The sequence below is a fragment of the Mesitornis unicolor genome, unplaced genomic scaffold (assembly GCF_000695765.1).
Source record: "Mesitornis unicolor isolate BGI_N332 unplaced genomic scaffold, ASM69576v1 scaffold1337, whole genome shotgun sequence".
Taxonomy (NCBI): Eukaryota; Metazoa; Chordata; class Aves; order Mesitornithiformes; family Mesitornithidae; genus Mesitornis; species Mesitornis unicolor.
In genome coordinates, this window is record NW_010196880.1 from 46,759 (window position 1) to 67,545 (window position 20,787).

At 41.3% G+C, this 20,787-nt stretch overlaps 1 protein-coding gene across 1 annotated transcript; it reads left to right on the forward strand.

Moving 5' to 3' along the window:
* Positions 1 to 7,739: 7,739 nt before the first annotated feature.
* LOC104543897 (potassium voltage-gated channel subfamily KQT member 3) lies at positions 7,740 to 19,225 on the forward strand (the record flags this gene model as incomplete). Its single annotated transcript, XM_010188615.1, has 8 exons — positions 7,740 to 7,862; positions 9,451 to 9,577; positions 11,355 to 11,527; positions 13,146 to 13,301; positions 14,645 to 14,755; positions 15,966 to 16,061; positions 17,434 to 17,528; positions 19,199 to 19,225. Coding segments are annotated over exons 1-8 (908 nt in total), but the record flags the coding sequence as incomplete, so codon positions are not given.
* Between the last annotated feature and the right edge of the window lie 1,562 nt (positions 19,226 to 20,787).

The window sequence follows — 20,787 nt, forward strand, 5'->3', positions numbered from 1 at the left end:
AGATATTGCACCTGTCTGAAAGTGCTAGATTAGGTTTGAAGGAATGGCATTGTTTAAAACAGTATGTTCTTATGCAATGTAGGGTCAAAAATAGAACAAAAAAAACAAAACCCAACTGTCAAAACTCCCAAATGGGTCTTGGGTAAAGAGATTCTCTTTTCAGTCTCTTCACTGTAAGAATCTGCCCAGCCACCAAATTAATGTTATCACTCTCCTACCTAGGAACTCTATTAGAGACTACAGAGGTTATTTCTGGACAGTGCTGTCTTCTGGATATTAGAAATTCACTTTCAGCTGTATCACCTTTGGAGGACCTTATATGTTTGATGTGAGTGCCTGTGAGAAAAGGTCAGGTAGAAGAAAGGGTGGGTAGGATGTTTGACTGGGTTCTTTGCTTCTTTAACCCCCCCTACAGTCTTTTGATCTTCATTGGTTTGAGGTGGGAAAGTGGAAAATACAACAACAGTATATTCAGTCAAGGCAAAAGGTATGACAGCGGGTTCAGAAGTTTCTCCTATTTGCACTCTTTGGAGCTCCCTAAAAATTCATTCAGAGGATGTAACACATTCCTCCCCTCCTTTATAAAGAAATGAGAAGTGTTTGTGGGGAGATCAATGTCTGTCTGTGTGAGAGATCCTAATTCTTGGGTATCCCTGAGATTTGGTCGTGTTTGGAAGTAGACTCCTAGATCTTTCATCTCTCTGGACAACAGTGTTGGTGATGCTTAGAAAGGTTCCTTCCTGTAAATCCCTACTCAGGATGTTTAAGCATGGACATGGATGATTAATGGTCTTACATTAGACTCTTTGTATACCCTAAATTCACTTAACCTCTTTACAGGGGGTTTGCTAAAGTCTGGGCACTTGACTGCTGAATTACAGGCTGACTTTCAAACGCTCTACACTTTTATTTCACAAAATTTAACAGAAACCAATGCATGAATCTTTAAATTTAGGTTCAAATGTGTTCACACAAGTTTGTTAATGTCTTTTGGAGACAGTCCTGTTAGAAGCATTTCTGAAACTCATTTGATTTGTGGTTACTGCAGCTGGGGCTGCTGGGTAATGCAGTCTGGCTCTGTGCTGTTCCTGCTTTGCTGTGCTGCATGGCCCACTGTGTTTCGTAGTCTGCATGTCCCAGCTCCATTAGCAGCTTGCTGCCAGCCAGAGGTAAGCCCATAGACAGATGTACTTGTCATGGCAGATAAAAGCCCCAAACAATAGTTCAGTTTGATGTCATTCACTTAATATAAGAATAGAATTTAAAGCCACTAACAGAGCAACTCAGTTGCAACATCCAGATGCTTTCCCATTCTTATTCAAGGGTAGGAGACATCTAACTCCTTGGTAGCTGATGCTGTCACTGCCTCTCCTTCACTTCTGCAACCTGGCCTTCAATCACCCATGTGAGAAGATGTCTAGACCTCTCCTTGTAATCTGTATATGCTAGGCCTTTCAGAGCATCTTTAAAACTTGTCTCAGAGACAAGATGGAAATGGATGACTCCTGTCTTCCAAACTGAGAAAAAATCAGGCAGGGAAAAGTAGTGCTCAGGGCTTTCTATTTTGTACTTTCATGCCAGCAAACCTGAGAAAGGAGTCAGGCCATTCTTCTGAAATGCCCCCTACAGCAGAAAATCCAGGATGGTAAGGGTTTATGCTGACTGACATTGCTGACCCAAAATATTTTGTACCAGCATGGCAGACTCACTAAGGAAGCTGGCAGCAGTGGTACACAAGGCAATAAGGCAAAAGGTTTTTAGAGGTGGGCATGAAGATAAAAGCAACAAGAGGAGGCCTTAACCAGGCTCTTGGCTTGTAGGTGGAGGAAAGGAGAGAGTAAATGTCTGAAAAGCTGCTCTTTTGCACCTTAAATGCCCTGCTGTGAAACACAGCTTTAGTCACCCAGATCTTGGTTATTAAAAGCTTTCCAAACTTAGGGAAATAGCAGTGAAGCCCATTCAGAGGAACTCCTGCCAATGAGAACCTAAGGTCATAAAAAAACCTGGCATGAGTAAGCGTTTAAGCTGTTCTGGCTCAGCTTCCTACTATGAGTGGGACAGTGTCTCATTTCTGTCCCTAGTGGATTAGTGTCATTCTGGGCTACCACTTCATCACCTGCAGATCATCTAGTATGCCAGTAATACTAGGGCTTTTTTGGGATCTTTCCTCACTTCCTAGGGTTTTCTCCAGCATCTTGTGAGGGATCATAGGATCATAGAATGGTATGAGTTGGAAGGACCTTAAAGATCATCCAGTCCAACCCCTCAAAGAGGAATCTTTGAGCATCCTTACCTGAGGCACTTGACACTTTTTTCCTTGTCCTCCAGGACCTCCGCTGAGGTTCTCAGTGCACTTTTCCATACAGCTCTGCACAGTGCACATTTGTAGAGTCACAAAGTTTTTGGTTTTTTTTCCGGTCAGCCCTATCTCAGTACTGATTTCTGTAACAGTAACTGGCCTATTGCTTGGAGTAGCAGAGACGCAGGAATCTAAATATTAAACAGTGAGCATTCCCAGTTCTGTGGTAAAGAAGGCATGCATTCTTTTCTCTCTGAAGAGCTGTTCTCAAATATTTGGTAATGTCATTTTTTTAGTGTTAAAAATCCCAATTCAAGCCTCTCATTAGCAACCATAAAACGATCAGTGCAAGATACTGCAGATGTTCTGTGAAAACTGAAGTTTGGATGGAGGGGAAAAGATGGTGGGTAGGAATATAGACCAACTAAAAGAACTGTGAGAAAAGATGCATTTTTAATCCTTATGGGTAAAAGCCAATAGCTGAAGAAAATAAGGTTGTTCCAGTATGAAATTTGGGAAAGTGTGTGGGAACCATGATTTTAGGGCCATATTGCATTGGGAACCATAAACCAAAAATTGAGCAAAGCACTGCCAGATTTTCCTAATATAATCTTAGAGAATTCCATTAGCATTTGCCAGGTGGCAGAACATAATGAAACTAGAACACAAGTTTTAAGGGAAAACAAGAAAGGACCAAATGGAGCAAAGCAGAAAAACCTTAAATTCATATGAACATTTTGAAACAGGGGAAATTTCAGTGGCTTGCAAGCAATGGTATTGAGGATGCGAGAGCAAACAGAAGTCTAGGCACTGTTGCACTGATGAAGATTTCTTACTGCTGGTAACTGTTCTAAAGGCTTTTCTGCCCAGAACCTGGATTATTATTTTGTAAGCAGGACCCTCAACCACACGCAGATGTCATACTTAAATTTACAACAAGGGATTTCAGAGAAACCTGGTCGTGTAAGAAGTGGGCTGGTATGGCTGATAGGCTAATTCTTTCAGTAGCAAAAGTATATAAACATTATTAAAAAGCGGCGTGTGTAATTGTATCCAAAACAGGGCTGAACAAAAGGGGTGGCATTCAGCTAATTTACGCAGTAAACATCTCAGTGGGAGCCAGTCATTAGAGCCTTTCCATACAGTTACAGAGAAGAAAATGTCTCTGGAGGTGCTTCTGACCAGCTTGAGCTGTCTACTTTACAACACCATGAACTGTACACTAGGAGCGTGTGTTCCCCTCTGTTAGCTGTAAGACTACTTGAGACTTAACATTTTGGCACACAGGACAAAAAATTGCCAAAATCATGCAGATACAAATATGGTTTTGCCTGCCTATGATGTATCTGGTCCTCATGACAGCTTCAAAAGGACTGCTATGTTTTGGAATAAATAATAGGCAAATTAATATGTGATCTGCTCCTAAAATTTTCAAGCAAGAGACGGTGGACAGGATAAATTATGAGCACCTATATATGGAAAAAACATAAAAGTCTTCAGCTAGATCTGCATTATATTAGCTTGAAATGAAAGCAGATTAAGAAGAAAAACTCAAAGAATGTGAAATTTGAAAAGAAATAAAAAATTATCAAACAAAACAGTCTGCGGTGTTCATCCAAGAAACATTAGATTCACAGTCTAGCATAGGGAGGTGGTGGAGTCACCATCCCTGGAGGTGTTTAAAAGACAAGTAGTTGTAGTGCTTAGGGACATGGACTAGTGGTGGACTTAGGACTGATTCAGTGGTTGGACTTGATGATCTTAAAAGTCTTTTCCAACTAAAACCATTCTATGTTTCTATAGTAATAAATTACTTCTTTCCTGTAAAAAATGTGTTGGTTTTGGATCACTGTCTTTAATACACCAAAATAGCATGCTTAGAAAATACGAGTGTTAAACATGTGATTTCCAATAACAAGAACATTTATTTACTAGAGTAGTATATTGGTTGTGCCAGTGACAAAAGAGTACTGACATTTGGTGGACTGGAACTTACATATACAACAAACAAGTAGGGCTTTTAGGCATAATACTGCAAATAGGCACAATGTATTGGGCTATGAAAAATGATGAAAATTATAGCAAAGATTATTCTGAAAACTGAAGAACTGGATTCAGATCCTCATTTGGCATATTTGATTTATAGCCTTGAAGTCTGGACTGCCACCTACTGAAATACTGCTCAGTAGGAAGCTTAGGCTTAACAGGACTCAATTTTCATTACCGAACCTTGGCTTTTACCCTATTTCTTTTTTCTAACCCTTGGTGCTTTATGTCCCATGCATAGTATCATTATAACTGTGAGTAAATAAGAGACTTTCTTTCAGACCTGGTTCTCCAGGTCAGTGTTAGTCTCTCCTTATCTCCTGTGATTACAGCAGTTCCTTTCAATTTGCCTGTTACAAATTTACAGTCAGGCTGAACCACCACTGCCTCTAAAAGATTAAATTGAACAATGTAGACTCAACTATGGAAACAGGACAACATAGCAATATGACTTAACAATTATCAAGCAAGAGTCTCTGTGTTTGCAATGCCACAATATGGGCATAACAGCAAGGTGAAGATGTACCTCATTATCATCATTGCTGAGGGAGAGGGATTGATGAAAACACTACGACACTTGAACAGCATCTTCCATGGAAAGGAGACACAAGAAGACTTGCAGGCTTTGTAAATATGAAGGACTGAAACTGAAGAAGCTGCAGGGAAGTCAGTGGGTTGCATCGCATCAATGGTGAATGAAATTCATTAAGTGCTCTGAGCGCAGTCCTCATTGCAGGTGCTAAGGAAGGATACCTGATGTGTGGTTTGATTAATTTGCAAAGGGTTTATCCTTCAGAGACAGTGCAGCTGGGGGTTAGACCACATTCCCTGCTCAGATTTGCCCTCAGAATTATTCACGGTGACTTTTGATCTACAGTCTCACCCTATTTTTACATTTTTCTTTTTTTTTTTTCTTGCATGATCTGTTGTCTTCACAGGTGAGGTCTCACTTTGAGCAGTGGGTCTTGCACCATGGGCTGCAATTTGTCTTTGTTAGTGACCAAGGAAAAGCCTTTTCACTGCAGTGAGACTCCTTTTCTTGCGTATCAGATACATGCGGACAATCGCCTGAACATCACCTGCACTGAGTTTGTTTAATGGGGAGGGAAAAGAGGAGCAAGCCATATCCCCTTTCTCCATGGAGTAGTGATACCCTCTAGTGGTAAAACCGCAGGCAGTTTTAGGCAAAAGATGATTTCACTATCATCTTTCCTCTTCGTCTCGGACAAAAATCTGCACATCATCTTTAATTGACAGTGCTATTCTGTTGAATGAAGTCGTAAATTCACGCCTTTGGTTTAAGTAGCTGATGATGTAATTTCCTTGAACTGTTTTCAGTGTGTTTCGCCTTTCGTTAAATCATTTAAATGATACTTGTGAGCTGATGGGTGACCGAATTTTCACATTGTATAAAGAAATGGCTGTAATGGAAAGCATCAAGTAGCAGCAGATCAAGGCTTTAAATGGAGAATTAGTAATGGTAAGGCTAATGGATGTCATGTGGCAGATCATAGATGGTTTATAGCTAATCAAAGGAGTCATGTTGTCTTGGTTGAGTTCACACCAGTTTGCTCACAGAGTTGCAGGGTAGCTGGACCATGGGTTTTGGGAAAGCAGTAAGCCTTCACAATTGCAAGGTGGGGACAGCAAAGTATGGTGTGACAGGACAAGCTTGAGGGCAATGCAGGAACACTGCAGAATTCGTAAGTTAAATGCTGAACGTCTTGAGCAGCAGGGGTGTAGTTAAAATAGGTGGATGGTAAAAGACACATTCTGGACCCAAAGGCTGTTTCCTACCAACACATAACCCTTGCTCTAAAGCATGGCTGGTGAGTGGGAGAAGGTGAAACTTGTCAAGGAATTATAGATTTAGCATGAACAAAACCACGTTTATTTCTGTTCTAACCTTGCTCCAAATGGCTGATCTGAAAAGTTCCTGGCATAGGAAACTTCAGTCTGAACAGCCTATGTTAGGAAAGCCACAGCAAAGAAGTCTTCAGGGTTTGCGGTGAAGTGTTCCACTGTCACCTGTGCATTTCATGGAGGTTGCCAGTTGATGCTTTTTGGAGGAAATTCATTCCCAAAGAGCAGCAGAAGCTATCTGGGGCTCACTTCTCTCCTTCTACTCCAGCTGCAGAACCGTTGCAAATTCTTAGCCCTAATTTTCCACGTACAGGAAGGAAACAAAATCCCAAGACAGGTTAAAGGACACATCTCTGACCTGAGCCTCCCTTCCCCGGGGTCCTTGCTCTCTGCCTCCACACTGCAGGCTGTGGGCTCTGCTCATTTCACCCACTGAAACAAAGTGGAGTTTCATTCAGCAAGAGATGAAATCACACCTTAGGTGTCAGGTTGAAATTCAAAACAGGTAGTGCACATTAAACACAGTTTGAGTCTTAAGAAGCTTTTTTCCCTGGGTGATTTCAGTACCTAATGCCTATCATTTCTTTGATGGACCCTAGCTATGAAAGTGAGGGATCCAGAGGTTTTATGGAGACGTCCTTCCAGTTTATTCACTAAGCTCTGAAATACTGCCCCTCTGTTCCTGTGGATCAGCTTTTGGGAGCACGTTACAATGCCCATGATCTGGGTACATGAAGTACTAAAATATGAGCTTCTTCCACTCTGCTTCACAGTGATCACTTATGAGACTCCCTTGATTTTTCTTACTTCTTTATGTATAAAAGATTTTGAATAGCCTGAACCTGGGAATAGTTTTACAAAGCAGATCAGTGTGACTTTAGATTGGACTGGATTGGATTTACCAGCAGTGGGAGTTAAATTTTCTGTCAAGTCTCTGTGTTCTGGAGCCTCAGAGGCAGGTAATAACACAGGGGCAGTGATTTATCACACACTGCGTTTATTGGAGAGCAGAACTTTACCCTTTCTATTGCTTCTCTTTCAAACCTTTTTATCTTTTCATCTGCATAGAAATGAGTGCAAAAAGGGAAAGATAAAACAATGCAGTTTTCAAGGGAGGGTTTGTCCTGGTGCTGCATTATATTGAAGCATTCAGTTTCTCAGATCTCAGGATACGCCAAGTAGATTTATACCACTGTAACTGCAGTGCCATTTTGTGAACCGTACAGCACACCAGCTTGGAATAGACCTCCTGAGCATTACAGTCTTCTGCCCTATCATACAATCCCTTCCCAAAATGCAGTATCATCCATTTCCTTCCTGAAGAATGCTGTCAGGTTAATTAATGCATGTCTGTCCCAGAACCACTCTGATTTAGGATCTTGCAATGATTTATTGATTGCCAGCCCGTCCCCTGTCAAAGTTGAGAACCCTTGATCTTCACGAGAGCCCACGTCACTGCTCACCTCCCCGAAGGTCTCCACCCACATTTTTATAGACAGTATCTTCAGTGCAAATGCAGAGAGGGATAACAATGCTGTGGTTTTTCCTTTTATTTCATTCCAGGTTTCTAATTGTCTTGGGGTGTTTGATCTTAGCTGTCCTGACAACTTTCAAGGAATATGAAACTGTTTCAGGAGACTGGCTCCTCTTGCTGGTAAGTAGACTGGCTGCTGCATCACCCTGGTAATGTCCTTGAATTGAAATCAGCCCCATCAGCAGAGATGGAAACTTACTGCCAGCTCCGCAAGCAAGAAGGTTACTTCTGTTGATCCTGGAGCAGTCACCGTACACTTACATATTGGAGAGTTCCCGGTCCATTGTCAACACTGACTGAATAAAAGCAAGTAAGGAGAGAGGAAAAGTGCTATCCTGAACCTTTTAAATAATGGTTTTTCAGCATTTACCTAACAGCTCTCCCATTGAAGTATCACTACATTTCCTAGCTTGGGTAAGGTCTGCTGGCTTTTGCCCCTCCTAGCTTCTGCACATGGCTCAGCCTTCTAAAGGCCTTGATCACTGTGGCAACCTGCATACCAGGGCTGGCCAAAAACTAAACCAAAGTGTCTTACCAACTTATCACCCACTGTAGTCTTCTCAAAAATGCAACTTTCCTGAATAGAAAACTGTTTCTATGACTCTATCCCACTGAAACCAGGACAAGAATGCCACCTCTCACTTCACCTGGCCTTGTAGAAAAGAATGAAACTACACAGCAAGAGTATTTTGGAGATTGCAATTTCCATTTCCCTTTGTACCCCCAGAGACATGTAGATCTGAGCAAGAACTAAATGCCAAACAGAATGAAAGCTGAAATCCCCTTGCATGTTTCTTCTCAAAAAGTGCCTGAATGGAAACACCCTCATACTCTGGGGAATGTGAAACTAACTTTTGGCCCCTGTTACCCTGCTTAGACCCATCTTTTCGCATTTGAAGAAGCCTGAGGTTATTTTTCCTTCTTACATTTATGTTGCTCTCAGCAGTTTTCAGAAGTACCTAGCAGCTGTGGGTATGGGCATCAGGAAAAATCCCCCTTTCCCTCCCTGCCAGCTATTCACAAACAGGAAAAGTAATTGCGTGCCCCATGCTGCCCTTGGCCCGTCTCCACTGAACACCTTGGAAAAGCTTTCTCCTCACCATTCCCTCCCCATGATTAGAAAAGCTCTTAAGCACAGTGGAGTATCCCATTCTTCTGTGCAGTAGAAATTTAAGGGGATAATATATGCCTTAAATTTATCTTATATATGCTTTTATCATTGCCTTAAATATGACCACATAAATATACTGTACCCTGTCCCTGTCTCTCTAGATATGGCTGCTTGAATGAGCTGCTGGTGGGTAACCCAGGGTGTGGGCATACAGAATGCACTGGGGACTTTGCAGTCACCACTCACATGTCTTTCATTTCCTGTGAAACAAGAGGTCTTTTTGTGAAGTAATTGCCCTTCCATCAAGCAGGGTAAGCACTTCGCATTTACCTGACAGCGGAGGCACATCCTTTCTGCGGAGCAGGCTGGAAGACTATGTCCTGCTTGGCCTTGCCTCTTTCATTGATCTATATTCTCCTGTTTACTTTTTTCCTCTCTCTCTCTGGGAAAGAGATGGTACACGTGGGGTAGAGAGAGACAGTGCACACATACCCAAACACTTGTACCTCATCTGTTTTCTTCAGCTATAGCCTTGTGCCCAGAATTACTGCAAAATTTGTTATGAGTCTAATAATGTAGTTTGTGTCTTTGCTACAGGAAACCTTTGCCATTTTCATCTTTGGAGCAGAGTTTGCCTTAAGAATCTGGGCTGCTGGGTGTTGCTGTCGCTACAAAGGATGGAGGGGGAGACTCAAATTTGCCAGGAAGCCTTTGTGCATGCTGGGTAGGCCCATACTCTCTACTACTGTTTTTCTCATTATACCATTTTCCTTCTGAGCCAGTTTGGGGCAATGTCCAAGAACCAGTGAATGGCAGTGCAAAAAGCACTGAAATCAGATCTGCCCTTTGTGCTAAGAGCTGTGTCCTGTTGGAGTAGTTATTTGAAGTACACAGCAATAACGATTTATTCAAGAGACACTTCGGTGGTTGGTCAGTGGGAAAATAAATGGATCTTTCTACCCTTTGAACACATTTTCCTTGTCCTGAGTTCCCACTGCATTTTTCTTAAGCTCATCCTCAAACATACCCTATCTGCCTTCAGTTTCAAGCCACCTCAGATCCCAATGCTATACCATCTTAGCCAGCCCTCTTTCATCTTCAGATGCGTTTTACCTTTGTAATGTTGGTCTGCATTTGCAAACAGGTATCTTTGTCATTTCACCCTTGTTATGGTTCAGGCTTGGAAGGCATTGCCTATAACTGTCCATAAAACTGCTCATTATTCATATTTGAATCCCCTCCCAGAAGTCTATATTATGTCCACAAACCAACCAGCCAACTTTTAGGAGCTCACTGTGCCCTGAGCACCTGTCATGCACATCCACATTCATTCAATGTTTCCAGGACTCCCTCATTTATTTTGATGCTCTTCAGGCCAAGCACTAGTTTTCTGTTCTTTCTTTGTACAGCATATAGCACTCTGGGGAGCCATGGTGCTGCAGTTATATAAATACACTGTACCCTCATCCCTCTCCCTCCTTTTGTTCATCTTGTGGGTCTAAAAGGTAGACAAAATTGGAACAAATTTCCTTTGTGCATCTGTGCCATCTTCTATTCAGTAGTGCTCCTTTGGGTGCTACTGTTGTATAAATACTTCTTGTACTTCTAATAAAATTGTGAAGGCAGTAGAGCACGGTGTGAGCAAGTGGGATTGATAATGTCTCATGCCTTCTCAGTAAGAGTGTTGTCTCACTTCTGAGAATGCATCTTCATTGATATCTGGGTAAAGAACAGAAGAGATCCCACTGGATTTATTAATATAATCTCTTGATTGCCACTGGAACAAGTGTGTTTTGAGAATGATTGAAAGTGAATAAACCTGAAATCCATCTGGTGCCACCATTTTTGGCTGGAAATACTATATGAAAACAATTTAAAGACTTAGTGTCCAAAGAATGTTTGAAGCTCTTTGGTACCACTTCTTTTTTCTTTAGTATGTATATGATCAAAAAGCAAGAGGGGAACAAAGAAAAGAAAGGAAAAAAAAAACCAAACACCAAAAGAAGTGATGGGATTTGCATTTCAAACCACTTCGGTTGATCAGGAAATTGGCCCTGTGAGCGCTTATGAAAAATAGTAGTACTAACTTTGAGAATTTAATGGGATAATTCAACCAAAAGAACAAAATACCAGATGCACTATCAAAACCTGAATTTCTTATCTGCTGCCCTGTTCACTGTGATGTTCCTGTGGGAAAGATGAATTTAAGGGTGTTGTTTTGTCAGCATTCAGATGCCATTTCTGTGCATTTCTGAAGCTAGCTCAGGCAGTGTCTCAAGTCCAATGCATCGATCTGTAAATAGATTATGAGGCTTTCTGGTGAGTTCTGTGCATGATGCTGACTGTGTGGCAGATGCAGATATCTGTTTAATTGGCAACAGAAAGCATTTTCAGGCAGCTTTAAAATTTGCCTAGGGAAATTTGAAACACAACCAGACGAGATTAAGAATCAGGTGATGGGGCCACTTTTGTTGGCAGGCTTTGTTCTTTTTGCCTTGCAGATATCTTTGTGCTGATCGCTTCAGTGCCAGTCGTTGCTGTTGGAAACCAGGGCAATGTTCTGGCCACATCTCTCAGAAGCCTCCGCTTCCTTCAGATCCTACGGATGCTCCGAATGGACAGGCGGGGCGGCACATGGAAACTTCTGGGATCGGCCATTTGTGCACATAGCAAAGTAAGTGAGAAGCTTGCAGGGCTTAGCTGGGGTTTAGGGGAAAGATGTTGAGGAGAAAGAGAGGGGATGCACAGGTACAGCAGTGCCTTGGGATTATGTCTTGTAGTTCAAGGAATTTGTTCCCTCTTTCATTCTCTGGACCAGTTCTACCCCTTGTTTAACCCCTTCTCTACTGAATAGTGGTGCTGGGAAGCGACAAGAGAGAGTGCTCATTCCCACACTCATTGCAATAGTGTGAGTGAGAGCAGGGACATCCCTTTAATGGTGAAGTATGTTGAAAACTTTGACAGAAATGCCTCTCTATTTGCAACATGTTTGTAGTGACTTCGCAGACTTGTCTGATCAACAGATGGAGCAGGACTCCAGAGGGATGGAAAGAGACTGGCTAGCAGAAATGTGGATTCAGAGAGAGCTATTGGTGTTCTTTTTAGAAGCATGGGTTAGGCAATACAAAGATGCACACAGTGTGAACCCAGATAGACAAAATTTCTGAAATCATCTTTGCTCAGTCTAAGTTGGTGCTATAGTCAGACACAACTTATCTCACACCAAACAAACACATTGTGTTCCTGCATTCTCACCAAACATTATTACAAGTTAAAAACTATCTGCATAAAAATCCTCTAGGTGAGATTTCTCATTTGCACAGCCTGCAGAAAAATTATGTATAATCTGTGCTATATACTTATTTTTCTTGTCCATGAATGACATTCCTGACATTTTAAGGGGTTTTGAAAATTAAAATGCCAACTGGAACAGCATAATTAGACTTTGCTTCTTTGTAGTGGCTGATAGGGATACTCAGCCTGCTCCATTTCATATTCCCCCATGTAAACTTGCTACAAAGCAGGTGGCACATAAACACTTATGTCAAAAATGTTTCTTAGCAAACAGAGATCACGGAAGAAGACCATTCTCATGAAATTCTCAATATTTTTTAAAAATGCAGTTCTCAAAAAACAAAAGGAATATTGATTTTTTTTACCCAGTTGCAAAGACCTTCACCAAAAAAAGTTTCTGCTTTGTTTCAGACATTGCTGGAGTTTGCTGCATCTCCCACCGTAATGGGATTTGCCACACACTCCATTGTAGTCACTCTCTCTAAAACAAACTCAGGTTTGTTTTCACACAGACGATTTTCAAGGTCTGTTCTTGTTGCATCAACTCATGGTGAAATCATACCTCAGAACCTGCTTTGATATACCTAGAGAGAAGAAACTGCATCCTGCAGCCTTGGCTCTCTGGAGGTAGGAAGAGGGCAGAGCTGTTGCTTTGACTGACCAAGCCTATGGGCAGCAGAAAGGTCAAGGACAGAGCCCTGCAGCACCCTGTGTCATGTGTGCAGCTGAGTCCTTAGCCCAGCTTTATGCAGTACTACAAGTGCAGATTGCTCCAAGCTGTTCCCAATGAAGATGAAATGTAAGGGCTAATTCTTGACAATCCCTGCATTATTTCCCAGTAAGTGCTGAGGTGGACCTGTCATGGACTGTGAACAAGCCAGCAGAGACAGCTCTGCTGTTATCCTGAGAGCTTCTCTCTTCCCCTGACGTTTACTCTGCCACTGGAGGTATTTGAGACTGCTTTTAACCACTCTGTTGTCCATCTGTTTCTCTTGCAGGAACTCATCACTGCTTGGTACATCGGGTTCCTGACGCTCATCCTGTCCTCCTTTCTTGTTTATCTGGTTGAAAAAGATGTTCCTGAAAAGGATGCTAATGGGGTAGAGATGAAGGAAGAGTTTGAAACCTATGCAGATGCACTGTGGTGGGGATTGGTAAGTGACTCCAAAAATACCTTATCTTATCCTTAAAAACTTTGTATCCAAGAAAAGATAAAATATTGGTGTTAGGGATTACAGAATAAGTCTTGCTAAATTGAGTGATAGGGATGTATAACATTACCCAAGTAGGGTAACCATTTAACAGAACTTACATCCCTCTTAATTTTCAGTCAAAATAAGGCCTTCCTTTCAGAAATCAGTCTGTGCTCCTGGCTTCTGGAAAACCTCTCTTTTAGAGGAGTGTCTCTTTGGGTATAACTGCACTGACAGAGCCTATGCCTATGAGAGACCTAGCTCTCATGACAGCAGTACCCTGCCTGTGAAAGCTATGTCCCTCAGAAAATGACAAAACCAAAGCTGCCCAAACTAGGAGGTGCTTGTTGACTCTCTTGAGGGACAAGAGGCCTTGTAGGGGGATCTAGATTTGCACCCTGGGCATTGATTAATGGGATGAAATTTAACAAGTCCAAAATGTCTTTGGAAAGGATAACTCAACACTTCTCTTGTTATACATGCATTCCCCAAGAATCACTCAGGGAATGCCATTGGTGGTAGAGTACTGAGCAAGAGAGACCTTTAATACGTCTGTTCTTGTCTCTTCTGATGAAGAGGGGAGTTTTGGTTTGTGCCGCTGCTCATTTGATCATATTCATACAACCTGGTAGACAGATTTCATGTTACTTTGCTACCATAGTTAGAGGAGTCTATATCATGCTGTGACTAAAATTCAGCAGTATATTTTTTATTTAATGCAGTTAATACATACATGGCAAGTTCCCTCCCCACCATTACTAACCAGAAGGTCCCAAGTGTTGCATAGAACATGTGGATATTTTCATATCCTTACATATCCAGAACATTTAGGTAGAGTCTCACTGAGACTGAGAAAAGGTACACAGCTGGAAATTAGCAATTGTGCAGGAAAGGAGTAAGTTTTCACAAAGTCATCTCATTTTAAACATACTGAGGCTTCAGGGAGAGGTAGCCCTGACTGATGGTTAAAGCCCTGCAAGCTGTTAACTGGCAAGTCACATTTCAAACTGATGGTGGGCAGGAGGCTCACTCTGAATGCAACATCACCTACAGTGCCCTCTCAGCAAATGCATCCTAGAAACACAGGTGCTTTCAGACTATATCCATTCTCCCTGGGGCAATGCCTCTGGACTATGATGCCATTAATAAAATTGGTTTTATTCCCATTGTCACGATCCTATTGTAGGAAGGTGTGCATGAGCACCCATAGAGCTAAGCGAGTTATGCAGGTTTCATGGTAACATTTAAAGCAGAGCTGTTGACTTTGTTTTTCTTATGGAGAGTTGTGGTTATTCTGCCTACAGATCACCCTCGCTACAATTGGGTATGGCGACAAGACCCCCAAAACATGGGAGGGACGGCTGATTGCAGCTACCTTCTCTCTCATTGGAGTGTCTTTCTTTGCTCTTCCTGCAGTAAGTACCTCCCCTCTCCTCTGTTAGGCACACCTCAGCACTGTGCACTTACAAAAAAGAGGTAAAGTGACCAAAACTGCCAATGGAATCAAAACAGCTTTTTAAGAAGTGATTCAGACACTTGAGCCGGTCTATATTTGTAAATCAAACCTCTTTTTTCCCAACTTTTCATGGAGCCTATTGTGATTAATGTGTCACCCCAGTACTCCTTGAACCACATGTGGGCACTTTATGAGACAGTGCTAGCTGGCACAGGACAAAATTAATCCAGCAAGTTAATAGTCTAGGGAATCACAGGGGAGTGAATATTTAACCTGGTTCTGGTTAGTTTACTGGTATTGACATAGCCACACAAGATGCATTTTTAAAGGCTTTGGGGCTGTTATTTTAATAATTAGGGTTGCCCCATCTTACCCAGATCTAAGCACTCTTAAGCTAGAGATCTACATCTGAATGATCATCACAGGTCATCCTTTATAACCAGTGCAGCTCTGCAAAGCATTTTGTCTCATCTGTTTCCCTTCCTTCCTAAAGGAGTGCTTCCACCATGGAAGTGCTGTTTAAACTCACTAAGATTAAAGGGAATTTAGAGAGCAAGTGACAGCAAAGGCGTTTTTTATCTAGCCAGGTGAATCCTACTCTGCCTGCCTAAGAAATTATCTCTAAATTGCTTTTGAAAATATATTTGTTCCCTGGTGTTACGTGGGCCAAATATTTGCTTGTCTGCAAAGTCCTCAGGTAAGAATGAGACAAGAGCTGGGTGAGATGGGCCAAATAGCAACAGAAACCATCCCAAGTCCAGATTTTAGAATATTTTTCCTTTAGATTGAGACTTGGAAAGAATTTCACAGAGGTTGGGAAGTCCCATGCACCCAAATCCAAAGTGTGGTGTTTGATCACACAAGCACAGTTTCACTCTACCCTGAATGGAAAGTAAAACACCACCTGGATACCTCCAGCTTGGAAAGGCAGTAGACAGTCAAGAAGCCTGCTGAGGACCTTAAAATGATTTGGTGTGTCCTGTGGCCCTTGAGGTGATCATGACAACCTCATGTCTCATGAGCAGAGCAGTGGGAAAGGCATGCTTTACGAAAGGAAGTTCTCATGTAGCCCTGTCCATCTCCACCTATAGACCTGTTTCCTCTCATTGTGAAACCATTTTTTTCTAAGTAAGAAATGTCTAAAATCTTGCATCACTTTATGCTTTCAGGGCATTTTGGGTTCAGGGCTGGCACTGAAGGTCCAGGAGCAACATCGTCAAAAACATTTTGAGAAAAGAAGAAAGCCAGCAGCTGAACTCATTCAGGTTTGCAGCCATTTATCCCCTCCTTGAAAAAGTGGTGTGTATGAAGACTGCTGCGTCATGTTTACAAGGGCCACCACTTCCCCCCACCGCCCTGCCCAAATTCATGTTTCCCAGTGCAGGAGGTGAGAAGGTGTTTGTGAAGGAGTCAGGTTTTTTCACATTGAGCTAGTTAATCCAGTGGTCTGTACAGCTTTTGAGGAATCTTTCAGATCCCAGAATATCATTCAGAGGAACAGTGTCTTTAGGAGAAGGGGTCTCATCTGCTAGCTTCTGGAAACCAACCGACTTCCACATCAGTGCCACAAAATCACAGAAATCAAGCTGTCAAAAACATATTCTTTCCAAAATCCAGGTTTTGTCAGTTCCTTTGAAAGAGTGCTTTTATGTTGTTATTTATGTGAAAACAGCAACAGAAGTAACACAATAGAGAGCAACTGTTTCCATCAAGGCAAATGATGCAAATAGTATGTGAGGTTTGTAAAAGCTGAAACACATCCTGGATCTTCTGTTATGTTTCTGGATCAGAGGATGCAATGGGAAGAAACTCCTTAGCTCTCTTGGACTTCATGTATGGCCTTTGTTATGAATTCAGAAAGTTAATCTTAAAATTACTAGTCTAGGCGCTGACAAATCTGTCTGGAGTTACTCTCATTAGGTGTGGAGCACAACCTGATGGCAGTGAAGTAAATGGCAGCATTTCCACAGAGGAACAGAGAAGGTTTCTGGGATAGCAGATGGAAGCGTTGGTGCTCAGTACTGCTCAGGATCAAACCAGTTCTCAGGAGAAATGGGCTGAGTGTCATATTATGCTGTTCTCATTAAAAAAGCTCCTTAGCAAACAGACGTGACTGCAGGGATGAGTGGTGAATTGGATTCACCTTTTAAATTAAAGCATCTTCACTTAGTAGCTAGCTAATTTAGCTACAGTATTTTTTAGGTATGTGCTTAGAGAATTTTGATTGGAGCTAAATGCTGAAATAGAAAATTGCTCAGCAAAATTTCCTCTGATGATACATTAGAGAATAAACTGTTATAGCTTAAGCACTTCCAGAAAGACTGGATAAGTCCAGCAGTGCTTCAAGCTCTTTTAGACATACCAGACAGGAGAAGAAAACCAGTTTAGTCAAATCTAGTATTTTGTTGATGTTGCTGGTTCTCTCTCACATCCTGTCTTCTTTAATAGCCCTCCCAGTTCAGAATCCAGTGTCAATGATTTCACCATATAGTGACACTTATTTGGTATGGCTGATTAGTAAATAATTTCCAGATAGTCACTCAGGTGCATCGTTATGTTCTTTGAAACAATCTGGCTGCTGTCAGCCTGGGGAATAGCTTTACCTAACAGTAATATTTCCTTTCCCTTTTAATTTAGGCTGCCTGGAGATACTATGCTACTAACCCCAATAGGATTGATCTAGTTGCAACTTGGAGGTTTTATGAATCAATTGTATCATTTCCATTTTTCAGGTAAGTGCATTGTCCACCTCCCCATCCTAATTTTCTGTGAATTATAAGTCAGGATAGGATACATAGACTTCATATATATCAAAAAGGCTTTTGTAGATAACAGAGAATTGCCAGTTAGCTTCCTGGCTGAGGATGAAAAAACGTTCTTTTTGGCTTTTGGCTCCATTTATTCTCCCTCCCCCTGCTGTGATACATTAGAGTCACATGGATACCTCCACCTTTGTAAAATGCTGGAGTTTATTGCCCCGGAAATCTCAATTTCTCCCTCTGTAATTTTAACCCTGATGAAGTTTTAGCCCTGGATTTCACAGACACCTGCACTTCTCACACCCTCTATGATGTGCTTGTGTATTTTAAGATATGGGAGACACTGAATATTCTTACTTTTATCTCTTTAACTCAACTGGCCTGAGAATTGTGTTGTTCACAGAGGTGTCCATGGCATGTGAACATAATTAATGCTTGTTAAATGCTTGTCTTTTGGCAATATCAATTGCTCAAGGGAATAATTCAGTGGAGGACAGCCAATGCATGTTTAAAACCATCTCCCACTGAAACTATTAACTGAAGGTTCACAAGAAAACTTTTCCAGGGAGTTGAGATCATGATTTTATTTTAATCACCACTTCTGAGTTCAGTGGAAATCATTCCATATATAAAGACAATAAAACTTAATGGACATTCATATGTTTATGGATATGAGTCTCTCTCTCTGATCCTCGTTTTTCTTGCCTGACAAACAGGCACCTACCTCACCTTCAGTTCTTAACATTTTAAAATATTGGCCCTATGAGAGTCAAGCCTTTTAGCAGTAGACTATCAGCTGTTTATAATGGGCACTACTTATCCAAGTTTATGCTTCAAACTTTCATTCTGGACTTGGTGTTATGACTTATTCTGAAAGAAGTGCCCTTAAACTACTGCTCAGCTCAAACAGAGGTCTCCACCTATAAGTTGTGCTCACTGCACTAATACTGCAGCTCCAGCTGTTGCTCAAAACTGACTTGAAGAAACATTTCAGGCTCCTGCCTTCATGAAGGGCGAATTGCAAATGCTAACTCTTTCTTTGTCTTATTCAAAACATATTTCTTTATGATTGATTTAACATACATCAAAAAGGAAATACCTAAGAAAAAAGCCCAAGTTTTTAATTAAGGTTCATATTTCTTTCCTTTTCTTTATTCCTTCTCATCTTCTTGTTCTCTGTAAATTCCCATATTATCCATTACAGAGTCATTTCTAGAGGTTTCTTGACCTCAGGTTTTGTTCAGAGAGTAATTCTCATGCTCTCCTTGAGTCTAGACTCATTACTGTGGCTTCAGGCTTGTTCATTGTGTGTAGGTTCTTCTGTGATTCAAATGTGACCTGAAATGTAGTAGGTGCTTTGCAAATAAGGTCCGGGGAGAGAGGGGAAGGGAGTTCACTTCATACCAAAGACTGGATTGCCAGTTTCAGCAGCACAGATTGGTTTTAGTAACCTTATCACTTTCTTTGCTTTATGGCTGCTTGAAAATGTAGCTTCTATTCTGCTGTCACTTATGGCCATAGAACAAAAGAGATATAAACCACTAACAATAGATTAGGAATTTATCTTTGAAAAAATCTCCTGAATTTATGATATAACTCTTCTCTCCTTGCTTTCTTGCAATGCTTCCTCTCTTCTATAAAAGGAAAGAGCAATTGGATGGTACTGCCAGGTATGTAGCTGCCACTATTATGGCCTTATTTTAATACAGTTATTGGAGGATGCCAGTTAAGTGGTTCTTTGTGGATTCGTGAGCTATTAACCAAAACATGCTACTAACACCACAGGTAGTCATTAAAAATGATTAACCAATCCATTTCCTAATTGCTTGCTTCTTCACCAATTTAACAGCTAAAATGCTAATTGTACAAATGCAATGTTGCTTGTTGATTGTCTGTAAACAGCTTTATTTTTCATTATGATTAATCATGGTCTAGTTTTCTCCTGATCCATCCATAATGTCAGGGTTTAGCATCCAGGTTGTTTTGTGTTGAATTTAAAATTCTGTTTCATGTTACTGTGTAACAGTCCTGCACAGAGCAATGTTGCGGTGTAAGCGATCAAGTCTGTAGTCCCACTTCTGATGAAACAGATGGGAAGGCTCACAGTCACTTTGGGGAATTTATGTGAAAAGAGAATGAGATGCTAACACTGGTCAGTCACTGAAAACTAGAGCAAAGCAGTAGTTGTCAGTCAACCTGCAAGGTCTCAAATGGAAATTATGTATTTATAACCCCCTGTAGCCAAGTTGCAGATTCAAAAGCGTGTGAAATAATTCAGCCTTCTAGGTTGAAAATGTGAAATACTTAATGCTGAACTGTTATCAATGGATTACCCATAACAAAAGTCAGTAGCAATTAAAGGATAAGTAGTTTCACAGACTGGTACTGAAGCTATTTCTATTTGCATCCCCATTTACAGTGCAGAGAAAAAGAGCAAAAATTGTAACAAAATTTGAAAACTGTTAGTCAGAGGACAGGCCTGGGTTCCAGTCCCTGACCTGGCAAAAAGTTCTTTTTTCTTTTTGTTTTTTAAACATTTCATGCAACACATGACAGCTTCAATAAAGGAAGCTGAAAAAAAACAGATTCATGCCTGCTGTTCTATGATTTTTTGGGGGTTCAACCTTCTTTAACAGAAAAGAGAAACCTGCCCTAAGTTTTCTTATGACACAGGCAAGTGTGGTAGTGCTGAATTATTGGGAAAAGATGACTTCCCCCTTCTGCTAGCATCACCATGAGCTATCCTGCTCCTCTTCAGACTGCCTGGATGGGAGTTACCCAGTTTGTGAACCTTAAGTACCCTTAAGTACTGTACATTCATGGCAGTGCCCAGGCTAAGCGGTCTTGACCAAGCTCAGTTGCATTAGTGTAGATGTCTGGAGATTTTAGCCAGGGTTGCTAACAGCTGAATTGTGGCCTTTAATATGTAGGAGATATCTGAGCTGAAATCCTTTTGAGTATGTAACTCCTTACCTTCAGCCAAAATGTGTTCTGACTCAGATACAGCAGCAGATTAAAATTAGACAAGTGAATGATTGCTGCGGTTTGCTGTCGGTCACAGTCCCCCTAGAGAAGCTCCTGCACCTGCAGTGACAGAACAGTTACTGAGTTACTGTGTCTTTCAGGCCAGTAGAAGAAGTCATTTTACGTTGACACACTGTATTAAAAACTGAAAAGTATGACTCACAGCTCAAAGTCTTTAAAACTGTAATCCCAAGGCTCCTCGTTCTAG